At 40.9% G+C, this 25,567-nt stretch overlaps 1 protein-coding gene across 8 annotated transcripts in view; it reads right to left on the bottom strand.

Moving 5' to 3' along the window:
• Positions 1 to 635: 635 nt before the first annotated feature.
• The window catches only part of LOC139012656 (butyrophilin subfamily 1 member A1-like), a 60,505-nt gene continuing 35,573 nt past the window's right edge, over positions 636 to 25,567 (bottom strand). For 3 of the 8 annotated variants that reach the window (XM_070418830.1, XM_070418833.1, XM_070418829.1), the window contains 10 exons: positions 16,080 to 16,193; positions 12,380 to 12,397; positions 9,727 to 9,774; positions 9,403 to 9,423; positions 8,650 to 8,670; positions 3,802 to 3,822; positions 2,961 to 2,987; positions 2,455 to 2,481; positions 1,868 to 1,894; positions 636 to 1,691 (listed from right to left, as the gene is read on the bottom strand). In XM_070418830.1, coding sequence (XP_070274931.1) covers positions 1,120 to 1,691; positions 1,868 to 1,894; positions 2,455 to 2,481; positions 2,961 to 2,987; positions 3,802 to 3,822; positions 8,650 to 8,670; positions 9,403 to 9,423; positions 9,727 to 9,774; positions 12,380 to 12,397; positions 16,080 to 16,193 — 896 coding nt within the window. In that variant the 3' untranslated portion in view covers positions 636 to 1,119. The remainder of the gene's footprint in view (positions 1,692 to 1,867; positions 1,895 to 2,454; positions 2,482 to 2,960; positions 2,988 to 3,801; positions 3,823 to 8,649; positions 8,671 to 9,402; positions 9,424 to 9,726; positions 9,775 to 12,379; positions 12,398 to 16,079; positions 16,194 to 25,567) is intronic. The other 5 variants (XM_070418831.1, XM_070418832.1, XM_070418834.1 and 2 more) reach the window with 5 other exon arrangements.

Here is a 25,567-nt window from a genome sequence, read left to right as displayed (position 1 = left end):
CAAATAGGTTTGTTATATTAGTTATTACAAAGTTGAGACAATTTCCTTTTGACATCTCCTCCTCCTCCTCCTTAATTATTATTATTCACCATGGGCATACAACAATACTTAGAAAAGGGGTTCAATAGAGTTGGAATTTAAAAGAAAGTGAAATGTTTAATAAAATTGACCACAAAACTAAGGAAATGCAAATGGCTGGAGATGCATGTGAGGAGTACCAGAGTGCTGGTGTCCATGCTGTGATAGTGACTGTGCAATCTTCTTGTATGTGTAGATCTTTGTAGCGTGGTAAGCTGCCTGCATGAGAAATAGATAACTAGATTAATCGATATTGTTTTTTCAAGCTGATGTGACAGAAGAACAACAACATCCAGATTTCCATTTATTAGCAATAGAATACTTGACAGTATGAACCATGGCACTGATAGAGAAAAGGGTAGTGAGTGAAGTCAGGAGTGACTGACGGGTAAGGAGAAAGTGAGAGGCCCCAATGAGACTGACACACTGGGGGAGCAGGACTTTACACTTCGGGGTTCACCTGAATATTCAACTGTGGATGTCATAGCTACCATCCTCCAAGGGAGAATTCATCAGTCAGTCAGATTCAATCACTAGAGACAAATATTCAACATATAAACATCTTAAAGATATACAAGTTTATTTCTCACAGAAAATAATTCTGGAATTGGGCAATAGAGTACTTCAATGATGTTGTCAAATACCCAAACTCATTCTGTCTTTTCTGTCATCCATGTCATTTTCCATAGTCATAGATGTGTTTTGAGTTCCATCCATGATGAAACATTATAGCCAACAAAAAATAAAGGACAGAAGGACACAATTTCCCTTAAGGACACATTTCAGGAGTCATATAGGATAATTCACCTTACAATCAGGGGCCATCATTTAGTCACATGCAGCAGGGGAGGTTAGGAAATCTAACATTTATATTAGGCTGTCCTAGGACAAGGCAATAATGAGAGGAGTCTAACTAAGGAAGAAGGAGGAATTGATATGAGGGAAATCATCAGTGTCTCAGAGTTTCATTTTGAACATGAACCAGTAAGAAGAAGGACAAAATCAGTTTCTGTCATCATTGGGGCCCAAAGTAATACTTTCTTATGAGAGTTGATTAGGAATATCAATTAAAACATCAGACGTTCTTCTTATTCTTTCACCCGGGCAGATGGTTAGGGAGCCTGAGTCAGATGACCAAAGCCTGAACAGAGGTTTTAGGGCACCAGAGAATGTGATCTTGGGAAAGCTGAATATGTGGGACCCATCTGTCATGTCATAGAAAGATACATCTCCAGCCTCATAATCCAGGAATATCCCCAATTTACCGAGTCTTTGTTTTAGACTAAGAGGGGTTTCTGGGGAAGTGAGGGCCCAGTACTCCCCCTCATAGAGCCTGATGGCCCAGAAACCATTCTGTGGAGACATAGTAACCCTCCCTTTCTTCATGACATTATCCCTACAAATTCCCAGGTCCCAGGAACGTGCGTTCTTAACCTCCACCTCCCAGAAGGATCTCCCTCTCCTGAGGTCCAGCTGACCCAGCACACAGGGAAGGGAGTCGAATCTCTGTGTGGAGTCGAGTAGATCCTGACGAGGCTCTCGCCAGGTTACTCGTTTCCCATCTTCACACAGGAGGGCAGGATGGGCAGTGGCTGCATCCAGGATCACATTTACTGCAAAGACAAGTGGACCGCCATGTCTTCAAGGAAGGTCTCAGTTACCTGGGCCAGAGGGTCCCCATTCTGTGAGATCTGCTCTGGCCCTGGGTAGACCCAGCTCACCTCCACCCATCTTTCCCCAAGGTCACCCCACAAGGATCAGGGTCCCTCCGGGACCATCACAGACCCACCAGCTTCAAACAATTCTTTTCTCCAATCTGAAAGGAACAGAACAAATGAACATCAGGACCCACCATTTGAAAGATAAGCTGCCTGTCTGTCCAGAATTCTATGAGTATAAATTCCCTGGGGTTAATTCAAGATAATAGCAGCCAAAGATAACACTCTGTAATATACTAGAGGCTCTTGTACCATCTTCTAAATTATGTCTGACTTGAAGATCTGACCCATTCTTATCCGCTCCTCACCCAACATTCCTATAGGATAAATATCTATAATCTATGCAGGATGTTTGAGACTAAATAGGGCATATGGTGAGTCTGACCAAATAACTTATTTTTTTGCTTTAGTTTCCTAAATTTTTAGCAGATGATGAACACTCTACCTATGCTTAAGACAATGTGAGATGAAAATAATAAATAAAATCTGCTAAAATGTAAAGTTTTAAACACATTCTTATCTGTTAAAATATTGAATAATCTATTGAGTTCATGGAATGTATACTTTGGGGTTTCTTTGATTTTCAGAATTGCACACACAGTATTCAACTAAAAATTTTTGATATAAGATTTCTTTCATCACAGTCCATGTCACTCACCAGCATACAATGGCGCCTTCATCCAAACTGCAAAATACAAAAAACAAAAACAAAACAGGAAGCCTTAGCTTTGTTCCTTTGTTGTTTTCTCTCACTGTCTTTCCATTTCTCCCCGTCTTTGTCCCATTTCTTCTGAATCCTTTGAACTTTCTCCTTCTGTCTTCTATTACATTCATATCCATTTTTTTCAAGCATGATAATAATGTTCAGGTGTAGGACAGATGGAAACATAGAAGCAACAAAAGGTGGGAGCGACAGAGAGGAGTGGAAGGAGGGAGCATGAAATGAAGACAGGAAGGAAGAAAGAGGAGAGGAGAAAGGTCATGCAGAATCATGTGCAGTTTGCAGTTCAGACAGAATTTATTGATATTTAAAAAGAAGATGTTTCCAATGCTGCTCTGTCAACTATAGACACTTGGTTGTACTTCTGCCTCCTCTCCTACTGCTACCAGGGCAGGACCCGAGTGACAAACAAATGGAGCTTTCTGAGAGGAATCGTTACTCACCCGACTTAAATTGAGTCTTCCTCCAAGCTGAGATAAAAGATACAAACACACAAATATGAGACAGGTTTCCTCAACTTCATTAAGAAGATGCAGTTAAAGCCATACATTCAACAAAGTTTGTGTCTGCATATTGGCCAGGTAATGCCCATTTCAAAAATAATGAACGAAATTTCTAATGTTTATTCCACCTAAAAACGTCTACAAATTAAGAATACATGAGGATTTAAATAATTCTTGTAAGAGGATAGTAATATCTTTGAAAATGGCTTTAGACTTTAGAGATAAATTGTCAATTAAGTTTACTTGAGTGAAAAATGCATGTATAAAAAACCCTGAAGGAAACATAACTTGTTGCATTAATTATTAAGTGAATTTAAACAAACATTAAGAGTAATAACTAAGAAAAATAACCAGGAAGAATCATGCAAAAATATTTGTGTACTATGGGTAACTTGAGAATATGGTCAAGAGAAGCAAGTCTCAAGGTTATATTTGACATGAGTCTAGACAAATGTGAGGAAGGCCAGCACAGAAGGAACTATCTCACTCAGGAGCTTTGGAGTTTGAACCCTTCCATTAAGAACTGGGACAACATCACACATAAAACAATAGCACTCCATCTCAGTGCACATGTGGGGGAGCCCAAGTTAAAGGAAGCGTTCTATGTAATGGAATAACTGCATTACCAAATTATAATAGCATATCACCAACCTTATAATAACATTATGGTGTATATTCAGAAGGTAGAAGCACAAAAATATATCAAAGGGAAGGAAAGGGGGGAAAGAGAATAATTTTTCTAAGGAATACATCAATAAAAAGAATGTCAGAAAAAAGTTACCAAGTTCCTTCTGAAGTTTTTCTGAAAAGTAAAATGGGAAAAAACACACATGTAAATGTTGAGAAAACCAATACAGAAAACAAAAATGAGTTAACATTTTTTGGTATGTAGAAATTTAGCAGGATGAATGTAATCAGAAAAAACAAACAAGCAAAAACAAAAACTAGTTAATAAAAAAAAGCACATTTTTATCTTAGAAAAATGAGAGAGGAGGATGAATTTTCACAATTGACTAAATAAAAGTAAGATGGTAAAAATGTGACAGAAAGATAAATAGGATTTTATCACATAAGTTTTTTGCTTTAATGAAATTTTTAAAAAATATATTTTATTGATTTTTTTTACAAAGAGGAAGGGAGAGGGATAGAGAGTTAGAAACATCAATGGGAGAGAAACATCAATTAGCTGCCTTCTGCAAACCCCTACTGGGGATGTGCCTGCAACCAAAGTACATGCCCTTGTCCAGAATAGAACCTGGGACCCTTCAGAACCTGGGACCCACTGAGCCAAACCAGTTAGGGCTTTAATGAAATTTTTAAGGATATAAGTAATTCAAGATTTAAACCAAAATATGGATTTAACAAAATAATGTTGTAACAACTGTTATTTTCATAATAGTGTATTGAAATTGAGTTTTAGTTGTGCAAATCTTTCTATGTCCTGTTAAACAAGATGTCTTTATTGAAAACATTGCTGGTATAATTAATGGTAATTAATTATATATAGAAGTTCTGAAAAATTATTTTTAGAAGATATAACCACCATTGAAAAAGCAAATAAAAATCATTTTCGGTAAAATCATTTTGTAAGTCCGATGATTTCTAATTCTTTATATTTAACTGAATTGCAATCAAATTTAATTTAGTTTTCAGTTGATAAGATTTCAAAATTAACTTTAAAAACTTGTACTCTCTGATTTTATTATCTATTGCAGAAGGTAAAAACATTAGCCCATTAACTTACATGTAAGTAGAAAATTTCCCAACACATAATTTTTTTATCAACAAACTAGAGGCCCAGTGCACAAAATTTATGCACAGGGAGGGTCCCTAGACATGGCTAGTGATCAGGGCCAATCAGGGCCTTCTGGCTGCCAGCCAGGGCCTTCCTTCCCCTGGTTGCCAGTTGCTGACAAGGGCCTTTCTTTGTTCCATGCTGCTCCCTGGTGGTCAGCGCACATCATAGCGAGCGGTCGAACTCCTGTTCAGTCAAACTCCCGAGGGGACAAATTGCATATTAGCCTTTTATTTATATAGATATATCCTTTGTGAATATATACCCCTTAATTTATTTCTTTAAATTAAGAAATGAAACTTTGAGAGGAGGTGGATAGAACCTGAGGTGAACACCATCAATCATTTCTCTTTCATTGGGCCTTCATATTATTTTAAGTTAAAAAGCAAACATGTATTCATATATGAGACAGATGCTTAAATGGTGATGAGTAAAGGCAACACTTTCTGATGCATTAATCATATGAAATCTTCTATGTACATTAAAGAGATATATTCAAAAGACTATCTTTAAGGAAACAAAAATTATAATTGAAATTGTCATTGGAAAAGGAGGATATTAAGCAATAAATTATTGTTATTTTTAAAAAAATTCGAGGTCATTGTGTCTTGTGCCCTTAACCTAAAAAATCCCAATGAGAGTTATATTGCTTTTCAACATGTCTTAAGATATGTAATTATTCTTAAAATGCAGTCTGTAATTTTATAACTGTGTCAATAAAAATGCAAAAGAATAAAATTGACATGGTTGGATATTTTTAAAGTCACAAAATTATGCAAAATACTTAGATACCTTGGAACACCTGGGACAGGGTCATATTTCCAAGGGGAGTAGAAGAGTGATGCCCCAGTTCACACTTGACTAATAAATGATATGAAATATAATAATAAATGGCCAAGAGGTGTCACAACTGAAACAACCAAACAACACCTCTCCAGCTTCCCCCCTACCCACCCCCAGGGCACAAGCAGCATCGTCAGAGCATCACGGGGCTCTGGCAGCGTCCGCGGAGCATGTGAGGCGTCATGGGGCAGCGTACATAACCCTGATGGCAGGCTAGGCCTATGAGACCCTACCCTATATGCTCATGATTTAATCATGCGCTGGGCCTCTAGTTAATTATAACAGACGCTTTCAAAAGTCAATGGGTAGAGAACCTCAACGCTGCAAGTTTGGAATCTTTTGTCATCTCTTGCATTTGGAATCATCTGTGGTCTCTTAAGGATTTGGAGAAGTATCAGCTTTATAACAATGGGATATCTAACTTGGAATATCTGACAGAGGCACTAAATTTGGATATTTTCCAGAAATAAATATAGTAGGAGCCATGTGTCTATGAACTTAACACCCTTCATCTCACGAACCTGTTAAAGAAACTGGCAATTCTTGGCAAGGCAGAAGCAGCCAATGTTTACAGGGAAATAATCCTATATAATAAATCCCTAATATGCAAATTGTCCAAATGGCAGAATGACTGGTCACTATAACACATACTGACCACCAGGGGGCAGATGCTCAATGCAGGAGCTGCCCCCTAGTAGTCAGTGTCCTCCCACAGACGGAGTGCCGCTCAGCCAAAAGCTGGGCCCACAGCTGGTAAGCACAGCGGTGGTGGCGTGAGCCTCTCCTGCCTCTGCTGCAGGGGAGTGGTAAGGAGAGAGGGGTCCTGGACTATGAGAGCCCCGAATGTGAGAGCCCCTGACTGCGAGAGGGATGTCACACTACTGGCTTAGGCCTGGTCCCTGAGTGGAGCAGGCTTAAGCTGGCAGGCGGACATCCCCAGAGGGGTCCTAAAATGCAAGAGGATGCAGGCCAGGTTTAGGGACCCTTACTCCCCCAGTGCATGATTTTCGTGCACTGGGCCTCTAGTTTTGTATAAAATGAATAAAGGAGGAACAGGAAGGGATGGAAGGTAGGGAAACTGAAAGGGCCAGAATTCAAAATAGGAGAAGTTCAGTCCCAAAATCAGGGTGGGAAGAGCCGACATCAGTAGGAAAGGCCAATGGAAGGCACAGGTAAAAAGGCAGGAAATGTCAGAGGGGGAGAGAAAGCAGATGCTTTGAAGATCAAGAGTAAAGGGATATTGGAAGTTTTACCTAGTTTGTTCTGAGCCTTATTTGAAAAGGAAAGACCAATGTCAGGTGAGTGGGAAAGGATCACAAAGGGAATTAACATTTACTGATAAATTCATATTTAATAATAATTTTACCAGGTTTCAGATGAACACACACATATGTAAAAAATACGCACATACAAGGCCACACACATGCATGTCCACACACATATACACACTGCGTCACACACCCACACACACACATCACCCTCCCTTCACACACAGGTGCTCAGAGTTCACTACTGTCCAAAGATATTCTACAGTAAATAAACAGGAGGAAAATGGAGTAAATTTAGTGAAATAACAAAGTTTTAAAATATTCCTTCGGTAGGTAATTAAGATACTCTTGACTTCTGAAAGTTTATGTTCCTGCTAGTCGGTTTAACTTTAGTCATTGGCTACCTTTAAAAATATGGGTCAATTTCATCACTGTGGCAGCTACACTGTACAAAGTGGCCACAAACGCTAGGGAAGGGGATACTGAGACAAAGTTCCTCTAGACAATACAGGGTGAGAGTGCTGGTGCACGTGTTCACAATGTTTTAGTCTATCGAGTAATTTCTAGTGGAACTGCACTTGGACTTCTGTGTTAGGTCATTCTTGACGGAAGCATTTCTTAATCAATTCACATGGGAGCTGAATGCAGGAGAGAGAAAGGACTGGGATTCTCTGACAGAGATTCCGTCTCTCACTGGATCTTTACTGTGCCTGTCTCCTAACTGAGAAGTCGACATCTAAACACACTAAGAGTTAGATGTAGGAGAGAGAGTTCATAAACATTGTGAAGAGATGCAACTAAAGCCCCACATCTGTTAATGCCTGTTTCTACAACATGGCCAGTCACGACCCTTCTGTAAATAGAGAACAACTCGGGAAAGTCCATTCTATCAAAATCATCGGTACAATTGTATAAAAATGTCATCTGATATACAGGGACAGAAAGAGTGAAATAACTCCTGAGTGGGGTACTAAAGAGTGGTGTGGGAATATCTTAGAAACTAACCTTAGATTTTAGAGAATTTACTTGGGTGAAAAACATACGTATAAAGATTCCAAAGGAAGAGGAATTTGGTGAATTAATAAACAATTGAATAAAAATGAAAGTGGAGTCATAACTACGGTTGGAAAGAGCGAATAACCAGGCACAATCATGTAAAAATGTTGATATATGTTGTACCATGTGAGAATATAGTCAACGGAAGTAGAAGAGCAAGTCTCAAGGTCAACTTGCCAGCAGTCTGTATGTTCAGAGTGTTTAAAAGTCCAATAGAAGAAAAAACATACATCAGAAACTTTGAAGTCCCATTCCTTCCTATAAGAATTAGCATATTATTGTGTGCACAGCAATAGGCATGCCATCCAGAGGCCCTGCTGGAGAATCCAAGTAAAAGGCAGTTTTCCATAAGGTATCACGAATGGAAGCAAGCACAAGCTCCCTAACCTGATCTTCAGCTCACCCGCCTTGAAATGCAGTTATAGGAAGCTTCTGCAAGGGAGAGATAGCCAGTGAAGAACAGGGAATGGAAAGGGTAGAGGCAGGGGGTGGGAGAATCCCAGGAAGCAAAAAAGAAATGGATAGCATAATTTAACATTCATGAAAAAATAAAATAAAAAGAGCAAAGATGGTGGTGGGTAATGATTTAGAGACTAAGATATGGACAAGAAAAAAATCATTTCAGAGAAACACATCTCTAATGGAATGCCAGTCGGAGGAAAGTTACCAAGTTGTTGCTGAAGTTCTTCTGAAAAAGAAAATGAAAAACTTTTGTAAATATAAAGGCAATAAACACAGAAAATTAAGATCCGTTAAAATTTGCCACTGCAAAGTAAAGTGGTACAGTGAATATGAATAAAGAGTAAGCAGGGAACAAAAGGAAACATAAAAATTACCAATTCTTTTTCCTTAGAAAAGAGAGAAAAATATGTGAATTTTCTCAAGTGACTAAATAAAAGGAAAATGTTGCTGAAGTGGTAGAGAGAGCACACCTAGAATTGTACCCCACACATATTTCTTTATGGGTTGTTTGAGGTATTTGGGAAGTTCAAGGTTTGAACCACAACACTTATTTAATGTAATAAAATAATTTTGTTCCAACACTTATTTAATGTAATAAAATAATTTTCTTAGCAGTAGTATATATAAATTGGTATTTTAGTTTTGCCAATTTTTCCATGTATATTAAATTAAGCAAGTCGTCTTTCAGTGAAATCTACTTTGTACAATTAAAAGATAGTCTATTAATTCTAGAAAAGTCTTTTTAGTAGTTATTATAATCATTGAGAAAGTGCATGACTATAATGTGTGGACACAAATCTTTTTGGAAATCTAATGGTTTTAAATCTTTGAGTTTCACACAATTATAACATAGCTTAACTGTCAATAGATAGAACTTTTAAAATTAGTTATGTAAACACTTTTCAGTTTTTAGCGTTTAAGTCAGGAGTTCAAAGAATTGAGTGATATTGGTACTTGCCTTTTCTCTGCTCATTCTCCGCTGAAAAGCAAAAGGGAGAAATAAACAACTCATGTGAAATGAAAACACAACATGGGGAAGGATGGAGAATAACATTGGTACCCTCTTCACAGTTCACTCTCTAGTTGAAGGGAGTTTAACAAAATTGGTACCCCTTTTGCAATTCACTCTGGAATGCAAATTAAAAATTGCATCCTTGTGAAAAATGCAACCAAAAGTTTCCAAAGGACATCTCACCCATCAGAGGCAACATTTTTCCTCCTTCATGCCTTGTGCAAAAGGAACTAAACGAGGAAATAAACCCATGAGGGAGCTAGGACAGACCTTCTGGGAGGCTCAGTACCGATTGATCCTCTGTCAGTAGACTATAACCTGTTTCAGAATAAAATGCAAACATGAATTCCTACATGAGACAGTTATGAGGAATCATATAGTAAAGACACCCAATTGTCCAGAACTGTACCTGTTGCACTGGTCATATGAACCTTGCACTGTACACTAAATAAATATATTCATTTTAAATTTAAAATTTGTAATGTTGACACTATTGCAAATGTCCCCATTCCTGCTTTTTGCCCACCTCAATCTTCCTCCTTTCTTGGCCTTTACCAAACCATGGTTTGTGTCCATGGGTACGCATATATGCTCTTTAGCTCATCCTCTCACATTCTGTATCCTGTCATCCCCACCCCCACCCTCAGGCACTGGCCAATCTGTGCTATGAATCCATGCTTCTGGTTCCATTTTGTTCATCAGTTTATTTTGTTCATTAGACTCCACATATTAGTGAGATCATATGGTGTTTGTCTTTCTCTGACTATCTTATTTCACTTAGCATAATACTCTCCAGGTCCCTCCATGCTGTCACAAAAGGTAAGAGTTCCTTTTTCCTTTTTTTTTTTTTTTTTACAGCCTTGTAGTACTTCATTGTGTAACCCCATTTCTGGGAATATAGCCTAAGAATCCCGAAACACCAGTCAGAAAGAATATATGTCCCCTATGTTCATAGCAGTATTATTTACAAGAGCCAAGTTCTGGAAACAGGTCATCTGCCCATCAGCGATGAGTGGATAGAAAAGCTGTGGTACAAGAAACATATTCTTAGAGACCATTCCCAAGGAAATGAAAATATGATTGAAATTTTCATTATGAAAGAGGGATATTAAGCTTCAGCTGATGCTTAATATGTGCCCTGACCAGGAGTCAAACCCGCAACCTGGGTGCATGAAGATGGCACTCTAGCTACTGAGTTACCCAGCTAGGGCTGCAAATGGTTTTTAAAAAGTGCAGTCTGTCATTTGATAACTGAGTCAATGTAAATGCAAAAGAATAAAAAAAAATTGCATGGTTGGATATTTATAAGTCAGGAAAATTTATGTAAAATATTTATATATGATTAGATAACCTTGGAACACCTGGGTTATATATTCAAGGGCAATTCACCTTTGACTGATGAATAACATCCTATATAATAAAAGTCTAATATGGTAAGTGTTAGGTTGTCTGGTTGGCCATTCAACCAATCAAAGCATAATATGTTAATGATATGCTAAGGCTGCTCAACTGCTCGCTATGACAAGCACCGACCACCAGGGGACAGACAGTCGACTGGTCAACCAGTTGTTATGATGTGCACTGACCACCAGGGGGCAGCCGCTCCAACTGGTAGGTTGGCTTGCTGCTGGGGTCTGGCTGATCAGGACTGAGCGAGATGAGCTGGACACACCCTGGAGCCCTCCCGCGGTCCCTCCATATTTGGCCAACCTCCTACGTTCCTCCCGGGCCCCAATCATGCATTGGTGGGGTCCCTCCGCCTGCCTTGCTCCCTCTCACAATCCGGGCCCCTTTGGGGATGTCGGAGAGCCAGTTTCAGCCTGATCCCACAGGCCAGGCCAAGAGATCCCACTGGTACATGAATTCATGTACTGGGCCTCTAGTTTTAATTACAACAGGGTATTTGAAATGACACTGGGCTGAGAAACTTGACTCTGCAAGTTTGGAATCTCCTTTGGTCTCTTAAGAATTTGGAGAAGTATCAGCTGCATAATAATGGGCCCTCCAAATTAGAATACCTGACAGAGGTACTAATTTTGGACGTTTTCCAGAAATAAATATGATAGGAGCCATGTGTCTATGAGCTTAACACCCTTCATCTCACCAACTTCTTAATGGAACTGGCAATTCTTGGCAAGACAGAAGCAGCCAATGTTTACAGGGAAATAATTTTGTATAAAATTAAAAAAGGAGGAACAGGAAGAGATGGAAGGTAGGGAAACTGAAATGGCCAGAATTCAAAATAGAAGTTCAATCCCAAAATTCGGGTGAGAAGAGCAGACATCAGGAGAGGGAATGGTCAATGGAAGGCACAGAGTTGAAAGGCAGGAAATGCCAGAGAGGGAGAGAAAGCAGATGTTTTGAAGGAGATCAAGAGTAAAGGTATTCTTTTTTTTACAGCAGCATAGTATTCCATCGTGTAGATGTACCATAGTTTTCTAATCCACTCATCTGCTGTTGGGTGCTTAGGCTGTTTCCAGATCTTAGCTATGGTAAATTGTGCTGCTATGAACATAAGGGCGCATATATCCTTTCTGATTGGTGTTCCCAGTTTCTTGGAATATATTCTTAGAAGTGGGATCACTGGGTCAAATGATCTCACTCATTTATGGAATATAATGAACAACATAAACTGATAAACAAAAACAGATCCAGAGACAGAGAAGCATCAATCAGACCATCAAACCTCAGAGGGAAGGTAGGGAAGGGTCCAGGTAAGGGAGAGAGATCAACCAAAGGACTTGTATGCATGCAGATAAGCCTAACCAATGGACACAGACACCAGGGCGGTGAGGGCATGAGTGGGCAGGTGGAGGGCAATGGGGGGGGGGGGGGGAGGTAAAGACACAGATGTAATACCTTAATCAATAAAGAAAATAATATCATCATTAAAAAAATACTAAAGAGATATCAGAAATTTTACCTAATTTGTTCCTGACCTCTGAAATAAAAAGGAAAGATTAGTGTCAGGTGCATGGGAAAGAATCACAAAGAGTATTTAAATTTACTAATGAATTAATATTTAATCATAATTTCACCAGGTTTCAGATGAACACACCCCTGCCCCCCTCCCCCCCTCTCCCCCCGACACACACATGCACACACTGGCTCATAGCTCATTATTGTGCTGACATATTCTACAATAAATTAAAAGGGGGACATGGAGTTAATTTGTTGAGGTATTGTAACATTTGGGAATATTAGTTTTGTTGGTTAATTTATAAAACCCTTTTGACAATATTTATGTTCTCATTGGTCAGTTGGTTAGCTTTAGTATGGTCATTGGCTGTATTTATTTATTTATTAAATTAAAATATTTCAAATATAATCAACATACAATATTCTATTAGTTTCTGCTGTACAGCATAGTGACTTGACATCTAAATAACTTACTCCTTGATCAGTGTAGTACCGACTTGACAGCATACATAGTAACAACAGTATTCTCCATGACTATTTTGTAACTCCCAAATTGTGCTTTGTAATCCCTCCATTTTTTTCACCCAGCTCTCCAATGCTCCGCCTATCTGGCAATCATCAATTTGCTCTCTAGATGAGTTTGTGTCTGTTTTGGTTTTTTGGATACTTTGTTTTTAGAGTCCATATAGGAGTAAAATCTATGATTTTTGTCTTTCTCTGACTTATTTCATTTAACATAATACACTCTAGATCCATCTATGGTATTGAAAATGGTAAGATTCATTTTTTTTATAGCTGAGTATTATATATATATATTAGAGGGGTGGGGGTGTCCCTCAGTCAGGCCTGCACTCTCTCCAATCTGGGATCCCTCTCACAATCCTAACTGCTCGCCTGCCCTCCTGCCTGATTGCCCCTAACCGCTTCTGCCTGCCAGCCTGTTGCCCCCTAGCAGCTCCCCTGCTGGCCTGATGGACCCCAACTGCCCTCCCCTGCTGGCCTGACCGCCCACAACTGCCCTCCCCTGCCACTACTCGCCTCCTCTGCAGGGGCCCACCTCCTTTGGGCAAGGCGGCAGAGATGCTGAGGCGGGGCCTTCTCCACACCACGCGGAGCTGCGGAACCCCCAGGCTTACCATGCTTGCAGCCACCTTGTGACAGCCATCTTGTGATGGCCATCTTGTGACAACGTAAGGGCGTGATGACCACCTAGGCTATTATTAGTATAGATATCACATCTTTATCCAATTATCTGTTGATGAACATTTAGGCTGCTTCCATATTTTGGCTACTTTTATAAGTAGTGCCGCAGTGAATATAGTGTTTGTTCTTCTTTTTCAGACAAATGACCAGATGTGGGATTGCTGGGCCATGAGGTACCAAAAGAAATAATAATCAAATGGGACTACATCAAACTAAAAAGGTTTTGTACAGCAATGGAAACCATCAACAAAATGAAAAGACAACTTACTGAATGGTGGAAGATATTCACCAATGATACATCCATAAGGGATTAATATTCAAAGTTTGTAAAGTATTCATGTAACTCAACACCAAAAAAATCAAACAACCCAATTAAAATGTGGGCATAAGGCCTGAATAGTCACTTCTCCAAAGAGGACATACAGTTGGCCAATAAACATATGAAAAGATTCTCAATGTCACTAATCATCAGAGAAATGCAAATTAAAAGCATAATGAGATACCACCTCACACCTGTCAGGTTATCATCAATAAATCAACAAACAACAAGTGTTTGCAAGGACATGGAGAAAAAGGAACCTTGAACACTATTGGTGGGAATGCAGATTAGTGCAGGAATTATAATCAGCAGCATGGAGAGTCCTCAAAAATTAAAAATGGAACTACCTAAAACCGGAGATTCCTCTCCTGGATAAATATATGAAGAAACCCAAATCACTAATTTGAAAGAATGTATGCACCCCTATTTCATTGCAGCATTATTTACAAATGCCAATATATTGAGGCAGCCCAAGTGCCCCTCAATAGATGAGCGGATAAAAAAGGTGTGGTAGAGCATGGCCCAAGTGGCTCAATGGTTGAACGTTGACCTATGAACCAAGAGGTCACGGTTTAATTTATGATCAGGGCACATGCCTGGGTTGTGGGCTTGATCCCCAGTGTGGGGTGTGCAGGAGGCAGCCAATCAATGATTCTCGCTCATTACTGATGTTTTTTTTCTCTCTCCCTCTCTCTTCCTCTCTGAAACTGTGATACATATATATAATGGAATATTACTTGGTCATAAAATAGAATAACATTTTACCATTTGCAAGAGCGTGGATGGATTTAGAGGGTATTATGCTAAGTGGAATAAGTCAGAGAAAGACAAATGCCATATGATTTCACTTATATGTGGAATCTAAAGAACAAAATGAACAAATAAAATACAAACAGATTTATAGATACAGAGAACCGATTAATGGACGCCAGAGGAGTTAGGAGTTTGGGGTTAGGGATGAAAGTGATGGACTTAAGAAGTACAAATTGGTAGCTCCAAAACAGTCCCTGGGATGTTAGACACATAGTGGACAGTACTGTCATAACTGCGGTTCCAGGTGGGAACTTGAAATATCGTGGGGAACACTTTGCAAAGTAGGTGATTTTCTAACTACTATATGGTACACCTGAAATTAGCACAAAATAATGTTAAATACAAACTGTAATTGAAAAATGAAATGAAAATAAATAATTTGTCTGTTTAACTTTGTTGCAGACTGAATAATACTGTCGCTATTTTGAGAGTCAACTGCAAACTTTAAAACTTAAAAAGACTATTAAAACGTATTTTAAAAGAGTAGGTGAATTAAACTTAACAGACAAATACTTTCATTTAAAAAACATCATTAGTTTCACTGCATAATTTTATTTAGGATGTTTCTATGTCTTATTCTGCTTGATCTATTCCACAATTATGCCTGTTTTCCAAGGATAATTATTAATAAAGCTTATATTAGTTCTATTTCTAAATAACAAGTGACACAAATTCAGCGGCTTAAAAGAACACACCTTTATTATCTAATGGCTTCTGTGGGTGAGGAATATGGTATCGCTTTACTGTGTCCTGTACCTCAGGGTTTTTCAGGAGGCTGCAATCAGGTGCTGCCACCACTGGGATTTGGTTAGGGAAGGATCTGTTTCCAAGCTCATTGATATGGCCACAGGCAGAATTCCAACAGGATGGCCATTTGATTGGGGGCCTCAATTCCCAGCTGGCTGTTGAACTGAGGCTGCCATGGGATCCTTGCCATGGGGTTTTCCTCAAAATGGCAACTTGCTTTGTCAAGTATAGTAAGGGAGGGATTCTGCTAGTGAGACAGACATCAAAGTCTTATGTAATTTAAGTGACAGCCCTTCAAACTTCAGATAAGAATCCAGTTATTCAGCTGTAGAGGCTGAGATCATTGAGGACCAGGTGGAAATTTGACTTTAAGATAAAATTTGCATAAAATTCTCGCAGCTTCCTGGTTTCTATTTTTCAGTAGTAACCATTTTAACTACAAAAATATTCTTTTATCTTCAAAGATGGTCATGTATAGACTTAGGGTTTATTCACTTGGAATATGCTATAGAAGAAAAACCTTCTATTATTATTTTGATCTTCATTATTTTTCCTAAACAGCTAACATCCCATTTTCATTGTCCCACTCATAATTTATTGCCTTCCATGTTTGACATCTTACCTTTTTTATTGGGATGTGAATATATACATAATAAAATTATTACGATGATTACGAGGAAAATCAAGATGATTACAAGGACAATAATGATAATTTGATTGTTCTTTGTACAAGTTTCTGAAAGACAAAACGAAATGTATACATGCAGTTAGACCAGCCGTGGGCAAACTACGGCCCTCGGGCTGGATCCGGCCAGTTTGAAATGAATAAAACTATTGAAATAAAAGACTGTACCCTTTTATGTAATGACTAGGGGCCCGGTGCACAAAAATTTGTGCACTGGGGAGGGGGTTCCCTCAGCCCAGCTTGCCCCCTATCACATACTGGGAGCCCTCAGGGGATGTCCTATTCCCTGTTCCCCTTGGGGAGCGGGCCTAAGCCACAGTGTCTGGCCTCCCTATGTGGAAGGCAACCGGGCTGATCAGGGGAAGGCACCAGGCCCATCACCCCGCTGCTGCAGCCACTGCCAGTCACCGCAGCCACCAAGGTGTTTTCATCAACAAGGACTCCAGTCCTTTTACTATGAAAAAATGACAACTTTCTTTAGGCATTTTCAAGAAGTGTCTTTCATAAGATATGACATTTCTTTCTTTCTTTATCCTCACCTGGGGATATGTTTCCATTGATTTTTAGAGAATGTGGAAGAGAAAGGGAAAGACAGAGAGAAACATCAAAGTGAGAGGAACACTTTTGATTGGTTGCCTCCTGCATGAGCCCTGACCTGGGCCGGAGCCAGGGAGGAACCTGCAACCTAGGTACATGCCCTTGGTCAGAATTGAACCCAGAATCTGCGTTGGGCAGGCCGAGGCATTATCCACTGAGCCAAACTGGCTAGGACAGGATATGACATTTCTTAACCCTCCAGCAGCAGACTTTCATTTTTTTCTCCAGGAGTGTGGTAAAAAAAAAAAACCCTAGATCACTTTTTGGACTCTTATTACCCAAGTTACTAAGAATATTACCAGTGGCATACAGGGAGCTTAACCAATCAACAGTCAGAAAAGGTGTTTCCTCTGTAGTTCAGACCAATTGCTGGTTTGGCCCCTGCCCAGGCCTAATGCCTCTGGCGAGTCATTAGCCCTGGGCCAGGGCACCCTCAGCTCCAAGCCACCGTGGCCATCAAGGATCGCTGGCTGGCTGCGCCCTGGTTCGGGCCGCCACCACCATCAAGGATCACTGGCTGGCTCCTCCCAGGCCCAGGCCTAAAACCTCGGCCAGAGGCTTTAGGCCTGGGCCGGGGCACCCCCAGCTCCCGCCGTGGACTGACTGGCTCCTCCCCGGCCCAAGCCTAAAACCTCTGGCAGAGGCTTTAGGCCTGGGCCAGGGCACCCCCAGCTCGCTGCTATCGCTGCCGCCGCGGAAGATCGCTGGCTGGCTCCTCCCTGACCCAGGCCTAAAGCCTCAGGCCGAGGTTTTAGGCCTGGGCCGGGGCACCCCCAGCTCCCTGCCATCTACGATCGCTGGCTGGCTCCTCCCCGGCCCAAGCCTAAAGCCTCTGGCCAAGGCGTTAGGCCTGGACTGGGGACCCCCAGCTCCCTCCTCAGCTGATCACTGGCTGGCTCCGCCCTGGTTCCCCACCTCCGCCGCCATCAACAATCGCTGGCTGGCTCCTCCCCGACCTAAGCCTAAAGCCTCTGGCCAAGGCTTTAGGCCTGGGCCAGGGCACCCCCAGCTCCCCTCCACCTCTGCCATCTATGATCGCTGGCTGGCTCCACCCCGATTCCCCCTGCCATCACCGCCATCAACCATCACTGGCTCAACGATCGCTGGCTGGCTCCTCCTTTACCCAGGCCTAAAGCCTCAGTCTGTGGCTTGGAGCCGACATATGCAAATTAGCCGCCATCTTGGCTGACAGTTAATTTGCATATACTCACTAATTAGCCAATGAAAAGGGTAGCGGTCGTACGCTAATTACCATGTTTCTCTTTTATTAGTGTAGATGTTTACTTTGAATTTATATTAGTTCACACAAACACTCCATCCATGCTTTTGTTCCGGCCCTCCGGTCCAGTTTAAGAACCTATTGTGGGCCTCGAGTCAAAAAGTTTGCCCACCCCTGAGTTAGACTCAGTTTTCATTCTCAGTCTTCTTTCACCCCAGAAGAGCACCTTGTAGTTTTCTGCTCCCATATGGGTAGGATTGAGAATTGTGTCTTTGGTCAGATTGTTGTGGCAAATGGCCCAAGAGAACTACAACCGGCAGCAGAGTGATCAGGAAAAGGTCCTTTATTACCCAGCACTGCTAGTTCAGGGACTTTGATCCAAAGTCAGTCAGAATGGGGAAGTAAAATTACTGTTTAAGTAGATACTGAACTAGGCTGTAAGCCTCTAAAGTTGCCCCCCTACTTTCCTTCTCAAAACAGCAGAATCATGTGTTTGAACATCAACTACTGTCACAACGTTACACTAATTGCTATGGGAAACTTATCAAAACACTAGAGGCCCAGTGCACGGATCCGTACACCAGTGGGGTCCCATGGCCTTGCCTGTGGGGATTGGGGCGAACCTGACAGTCCATCCAACATCCCCCGAGAGGTCCCGGAGTGCAAGAGGGCACTCTGCAAAGTTGCTTTCCCTGGGCAGCTCCTACATTGAGCGTCTGCCCCCTGATGGTCAGTGCGTGTCATTGCTACAATCTGGTCAGCTGGTAATCTGGTCATCTGGTCACTTAACTATTTATATATATCGATGCACTTTCTGTGCTCAGAAAATTTCACTCAAAGTTAGAAGATACGGTTGAGTCTCCAGAAATTTTCTTCCTTAAAAGGTCAGGTGCAGTCACACAATAATGGCCAGTAAGTGCTTGATTAATTTAGTTTAACCAAAGAGAACTGAACTAGGAAAGGGAACTTGCAGAGATCTTTAATGGGACAGAGTCAAGGCTATGCTAAATGTGGAATGGAAAACTGAGTCATTCTACATCAATATTCCCACTAGAATTCGAATTACCTCTCATTCTACGTTTTAACTTCTTATATTTTCTACTTCTTAATTTCCTACTGTTGTAGTAATATGCAGCAGAAATTGCCACGAGAGGAAAGCCACATTTTGGGGTCCACCTAAGCTTGTACCCACAGCGCCAGGAATTTTGTGAATAACAGTGTGCTGTGTGCGGATAAGCTTTGTGCCCACTGCAATGTTAAAAGGAGAATAAATTGCGTGTGAATTGCAACTGTAACTATTTGTGTGGCATAATGCCTCCAGCAGCCATAATTATACTAATATAAGGTTGGAGGAAAAGCCAACTCTTGGTCCTGCCAGCTCAGAGTGAGAGGCGCCAATATAATCAGGAAGGTCAGAAAAGGCAGACAGAACAAACAACTTTTATGGGAGACAGCTGCAGCCAGGGAGGTTACGGGAGATGGCTGCAGAACAAACAACCTGATAAGAAACCAGACAGGCATTAACTCACACGGCGCCAGATCTCCAGGGAATGACCTCAGGTTACTTCCCCCGTTTGCTAAAAAATATATAATGTGTGCTTAAACTCTTGGTCGGGGCTCGTGGCCGCTGCTCTGTGCTCAGAGTATGCTGCGGGCCCCAGCATGCTGGAAACAATAAACCCTTTCCTTTTTGCATGAGAAGCGTCTCTTGGTTCTTTGTGACAGCGGCTTGCGTCCAGGGCGTTACAAGAGGAATCTTTTTGCTGGCAACTACTTTAAATGTCCGGATACCTGCACAGTCAAAGTTTATCTCAAAGGATTCCATGGACAAATGCCCCTTCTTCCTGGGACACCTATCTCACTTATCTATGTAATGCATAATTGCAAATTAATGAAACAGGAATTTTGGGGGGTGAAAAAGACAGGTTTTAGGAAATTTTAGAAATTAAGAGGACCAGGGAAGAAACACAGGCTGCAGAGCAGCAGAAGGTAGATTTCCATAGAATAGGGGAGCTGAAAAGTTGCAACAGGTACATTTGCATAGAATGAGGGAGCTGGGAATAGCAGAAGGTCTATATTTACAAAATAAAGGGAAGGAAGCCCCGCATTCAGAAGGAGAAGAAAGCCCAAAGGGAATAGGAAAGCAATAAGGAAGGAGGGGAGGAAAAGCCTCACATGTCCCATGTGAGGTTCAACCTTTGAGCTCAGAAGTTACTGAGCACTTCTGCCCCTAAACTTGGACCCTATTTCCAGTCTGAGTTTTTACTTCCTCCCTGGGAAGTCCCAAAACAGAGGCAGATAAATTGTCTAGAAGCCCCACAGTCAGTCAGTCAGTCCAAACAAAAAGAGGCAGATAGGAAATAGTTACCAAGCAGAGGGGTATCAAGGCACCAGAATCTGCAGACTTTATAAGGCCGCAGGGGAAAGGAACTCAGTGGGAATCTTTCCCCCTCTCCACGTGGGAGTCTGTATCTGTTCTTCAATAAAGCTCCACCTTTGCTATAGCACCTTCTGTCCGTGGATTCATTCTTCAACTCCGGAAGACAAAGAATCAGGGTTCCAGCTCAAAAATTCCATATCACTAATATGTAAACCTTCCATTTTGCTCTCATATTCTCATTTTCATTCAATTCAGATATTGTTTTCTGAATTAACCCATTTTTGCCAATCTCTTTTCAGGCTCTTTATTTTACAGAAAGTTAATAAATACCATCAAACATTTTTTCCAAGGGTTTCCATTTATACTAATTGATATTAGAATTTCCTCTAAGCAAACACTACTTACCTATACCTTGTCAAATGGATGTTACTTACTTACCCAAGGCCTCTTTTCCCCTAGCCTCAGAAGAGAGATCACGCTCCTATAAACCTTGAAGGCTACTCTCAGAATATTTATTGACAGACTGTATTAAGAGGTCTACTTCTTTTCGCAATCCAGTCCGTCAAAACATTTTTATCTCAGGTTTAGTTTGAATAAATATTGATTTTTAAAAATCAGTTTCCCAGATTATTTCAATATGTCCTCCTTAACACTTTATTTGAGAAAACTCATTGATGACACACTTCAAAGCTGCTTGTCACTCTTGGATTCTTTTACACATATATCTAACTTTTCCAATGTATTTGGAAAGAACTGTTCACATTAACATAACATAAAATTTGTTCACAATTTGAATTTATTTTCTAAAATCACAGTTAAAACTCCTTTATTTTTAAAAGAAAGTTCTGTATTTCTACATTAATAGTGCCACAACTCCACAAAATATGCTTTAAAATTTTATTAAAAATGTTGGTTGGTTGAAATAGTTTTAAATTTGGTTCAAGATTTCTGATTCCAGTGAAGATGAAATAACACAAACTATATTTACTTTATCTATAATGTTATGGGTTAGCTCAACGAGCTAGACCATCAATTCAGAATTTAAATTTTAAGAGCCTTTATTAAGCTGGCCAGATGACTACCAGCTGTGTCCCTCCCGTAAGAGCCTCACAGCTTGCAGTGCAGACGGAAAGTACAGCAAGACCTTTTATCTGAAAAGACTTCAAAGTATTTATTTTTTTAAAGAAAAAAAAAATGCAAAGCGGTTCATTAGCCGTTCCTAGTACTGGCAGGGTAAAAAGTTTACTTAAAATTTATGAGCAGGGTCACACCTGGCTGGGTTCAATCATAACACATTGCTTTTCTAGCGAGATAATTAGCAATTTTTCTCTCCCATGGTCCCTGCCCCTGGCACAATATGTCTTATCACCAGAGATAAGAAAAAATGAAGATAAAACCTAAAATCGACACAGATTATTCTCTGAATAAAGTTTCCATCCAAACTGCATAAGTATAGTCTGGAAAAAAGGTAAGATGTAAAAAGCAAGATGAAATAAATTATGATAAAGCCAATAGAATGAGTGGGAGAGACAAAGGGATGAATATAGGCAGAGACTTGGAGACTCCTTGAATTGAGGGGAAAGAATTGAGGGCCTAGTTGACCAAGGCATTGATAGAAGAGAAGAGAGATGCACAAAGAAAGACCTCCATAGATCTGCAAAGGGACCACCCTGACTCCTCCAGCGAGTGTTGAACAGCACATGCATGTGAAAAAACTACCTCAGCATGAAAACTAGATGAAAATAATAAAAAAGACTTAAATACCTTGATGATCATACATAAATAAATGGATGTTTATGGATTAGAATATTCAATTTGTTAGAATATCAAATCTCTCCAAATTGATCTACAGATTCAACATATCAATTGAAATCCCAGTATACTTTTATGTTGTTGAAATTGACATTACTCTAAAATTCACATGAAAATTCAAGACTTTGAATAACCAAAACAAAAAGGAGGATGAAGAATAAACTTGAGAGAGCATTATTATTGCAACTAAAGATTTATTATAAAGGTACAGTAGTAAAGACAGAGTGGCAGTTAAACTTACCTAAGCACATATAAACAAGTGACTGTCATCAAAGGTAAAAAGACAATAGATAAATAAATATGGATATCCATATAAAATTAAAAGCTGTGGTCTAAACCTTGAACTGTATACAAATTTAATTACATTTATAGACCCAAATGTCAAACCTGAAATTGTAGGTCTAAAAAAAAACATAGACAAAATTGGAGAACATCCACCCTGAATTAACAAATTAGACACAGCTAAGGAGACAAATTTCAATAAGAAAGGGGAGAGGACACCTGGAGAATGCCGCTTGCCAGACATAACCCACCTGGAACCACCTCCATGCCCTGGCACTGAGTGGCACAGTGCCTCTCAGCAGGCTCCCAGATGTCTGCAGGGAGCACTGGCTAGTGATCTCCTGGACCAGGCCTCCTCATCAGCCTGTTGGGACCCAGCGTCCTAGGATCTGTCTCCAGGATCCCTCAGTGAGTGCAAGCCAGGGGGAACCCTGTGCCCCACCCCTGCCCTGGGCCCAGGAACCGTATTGCTACCCTGACCTGGAGCCACCCCATACATGCTCCACCCTAAACTCCAGGACCAGATGCCCGGGAGACCTGGAGCAACCCAGAGTATGTCCTACACTGGGCTACAGGAGAGCACAGACAGTGCAACTGAGAGAAACCGGCTCCTGCTTCAACCAGACCCCGAAATAGCCCTGCTGGGGTGACCCAGAACAACCCAGTGCATGACCCACTCTGGGCCACAGGCCAGCAAAGACTGTGTGACTCAGAACAACCCAGTGAGCACCTCACTCTGGACCACAGGAGGGCACAGACTGTGTGACCCAGAGAAACTTGCCCTTGGTCCACATTGGGGAAGGGCAAACTGGAGCAACCAAGCATGCACATCACTCTGGGCTACAAGAAAACCAGGACTCTGAGACTCAGAGCAACCTGTAACCACTCCACCTGAGCCAAGGGACTGCCTGCTGGGGCAACCTGGAGTAACCCAGCGTGTGGCCCATCCCAAGCCACAGTAGAGCTCTGACTCTGCAAGCCAGAGCAACCCACACCCCCTTAACCCTGGTATCTTAGATTATCCTGAGTGGCTACCTAGAGCAACCCAACAGGTGACCCACTCCAGGCAACAAGAAAATGCTGCAGGGGCAGCCTGAAGAAAGCCAGCGTGCCAAGCCAGGGGCCAAAGGACTGTGCAAAAAGTGCGCTGCCAGAGGAACCTAGGATGCCACCTGGCCACAGGTTCTGGGGCTTCACAGAAAATTGCATGCCAGAGGGCTCTGGGTCCTCACAGGGAGTCACACATTAAAAGAACTGTGCATGCTCTCCCACCACCCTGAGGATCTGAAGCAGACAACTGAGGGACCAGGCAACTGAGGGAGAAGGGGATACAACTCAGAGCAGAGAAAATAAAGGTGTGAAAGTCAAGGTAGACCAAGCCTCTGGGATCATGATTTCTGAACCATTGCCTTGATAGGGTCTTCAACCTCTCAAACCACAAGCAGAGTGCCCAGGGCCAGAAAGATACAGCAAAAATAGGAAGACAAAGAAACAAAACCCCAAGGAAAGAGAAGGAAGAATCAACAGAAGAGGAAGAAAATGAAACAGAGGCATGCAATATATCAGAAAAATAATTCAGAGTAAGGGTCATACAGTTCATAACTGGGTGGATGAGAAAGTCAATAACTTATCTATAAGAATAAAGTGTAATATGCTAAATAGATCAGACAGCTGAACGACCTTCTGGACATCCTTCTGGATGACCTTCTGGACAAAGCCGGGGCTGTGAGGGGCGAGGCAAGCCACAGAGGCTGCGTACGCTGAGACTCCTGCACGAACTTCATTCATATGGCTTCTACTGTAAGAATAAAGAGGAAATGAAGAATGACATAGTAACAATAAAAAAAAAAATAATGGAAGTTTTCAACAGTAGACTAGAGGAAGCAAAGGACCAAAATATAGTGGGGCCTTGACTTATGAGTGTCCCAACTAATGAGTTTTTTCTAGACACGAACTATCTCTCGGCCGATTTTTTGTTTTGAGTTGCGGGCTAAAATTCGGGTTCCTTATGAGCCAGCTTCAGAGACCTCACCGCTAGTTGGTGCAGCGACCGTGACAATGATTTGACATACGAGTAATTTGAGTTATGAGCTCCGTCACGGAACCAATTAGTAGTGAGTTAGAAGACAGGGCAGAAAAACACCAAATCTAAATAGAAATTGGAGAAAAACTTAAAAAGTAGGAGGAGAGCTTAAGGGAGTTTTGGGACAAGATGAAATGAAGTAACATATGTATAATAGGGATGCCAGAAAGATAAGAAGAGAAACAAGAATTAGAAAACCTACTTGAAGAAATAATGACAGAAAATTTCCCTGATTTGAGGAACAAAAATCTCACACAAGCTGAGAGAGTCCCAAACATGATGAACTCAAAAAGGCCCACACTAAGTCACTTCGTAAATACAATGTCAAATGTTAATGACAAAGAGAGAATCTTAAAAACTGCAAGAGAGAGACAGAGAGTTACCTACAAGGGATCTCTCATTAGATTATCAAACGATTTCTCAACAGAAACAGATCAGGCCAGAAGGGAAGGGAATGAAGTATACAAGGTGATACAAAGCAAGGGTCTGAATACAAGAATACTTGCCCTAACCAGTTTAGCTCACTGGATAGAGCGTTAGCCTGCAGACTCAAGGGTCCCAGGTTCAATTCCGGTCAAGGGCATGTACCTTGATTGCGGGCACATCCTCAGTGAGGAGTGTGCAGGAGGCAGCTCTCATCGATATTTCTAACTCTCTATCCCACTCCCTTCTTCTCTGTAAAAAATCAATAAAATATATTTTTTAAAAAAGAATACTCTATCCAGCAAGGCTATCATTCAATATTGAAGGGAAAATCAGGAGCTTCACATTCAAAAAAGGCTAAGAGAGTTTATCACTACCAAGCTAGCAATGCCAGAAATGCTAAAGGGACTGTTGTAAAAAGAAGAAATAGAAAGGGAAGAAGGAACACAGGCATCAAGAATAAAAATGTCTACAAACAAGTATCTATCAATAATAACCTTAAATGTTAATGGATTAAATGTGCCAATCAAAAGACATTGGGTGGCTGAATGGATAAAAAAAAACATGACCCATATATATGCTGTCTACAGGAGACTCATCTCAGAGCAAGGGACTCACACAGACTGAAA

The sequence above is a fragment of the Myotis yumanensis genome, unplaced genomic scaffold (genome assembly GCF_028538775.1).
Source record: "Myotis yumanensis isolate MYYU_CA2020_CCGP unplaced genomic scaffold, mMyoYum1.0.hap1 SCAF_6, whole genome shotgun sequence".
Classification (NCBI taxonomy): domain Eukaryota; kingdom Metazoa; phylum Chordata; class Mammalia; order Chiroptera; family Vespertilionidae; genus Myotis; species Myotis yumanensis.
Note: the sequence above shows the minus strand (reverse complement) of the source record. Positions and strands in the feature narration are given on the sequence as shown.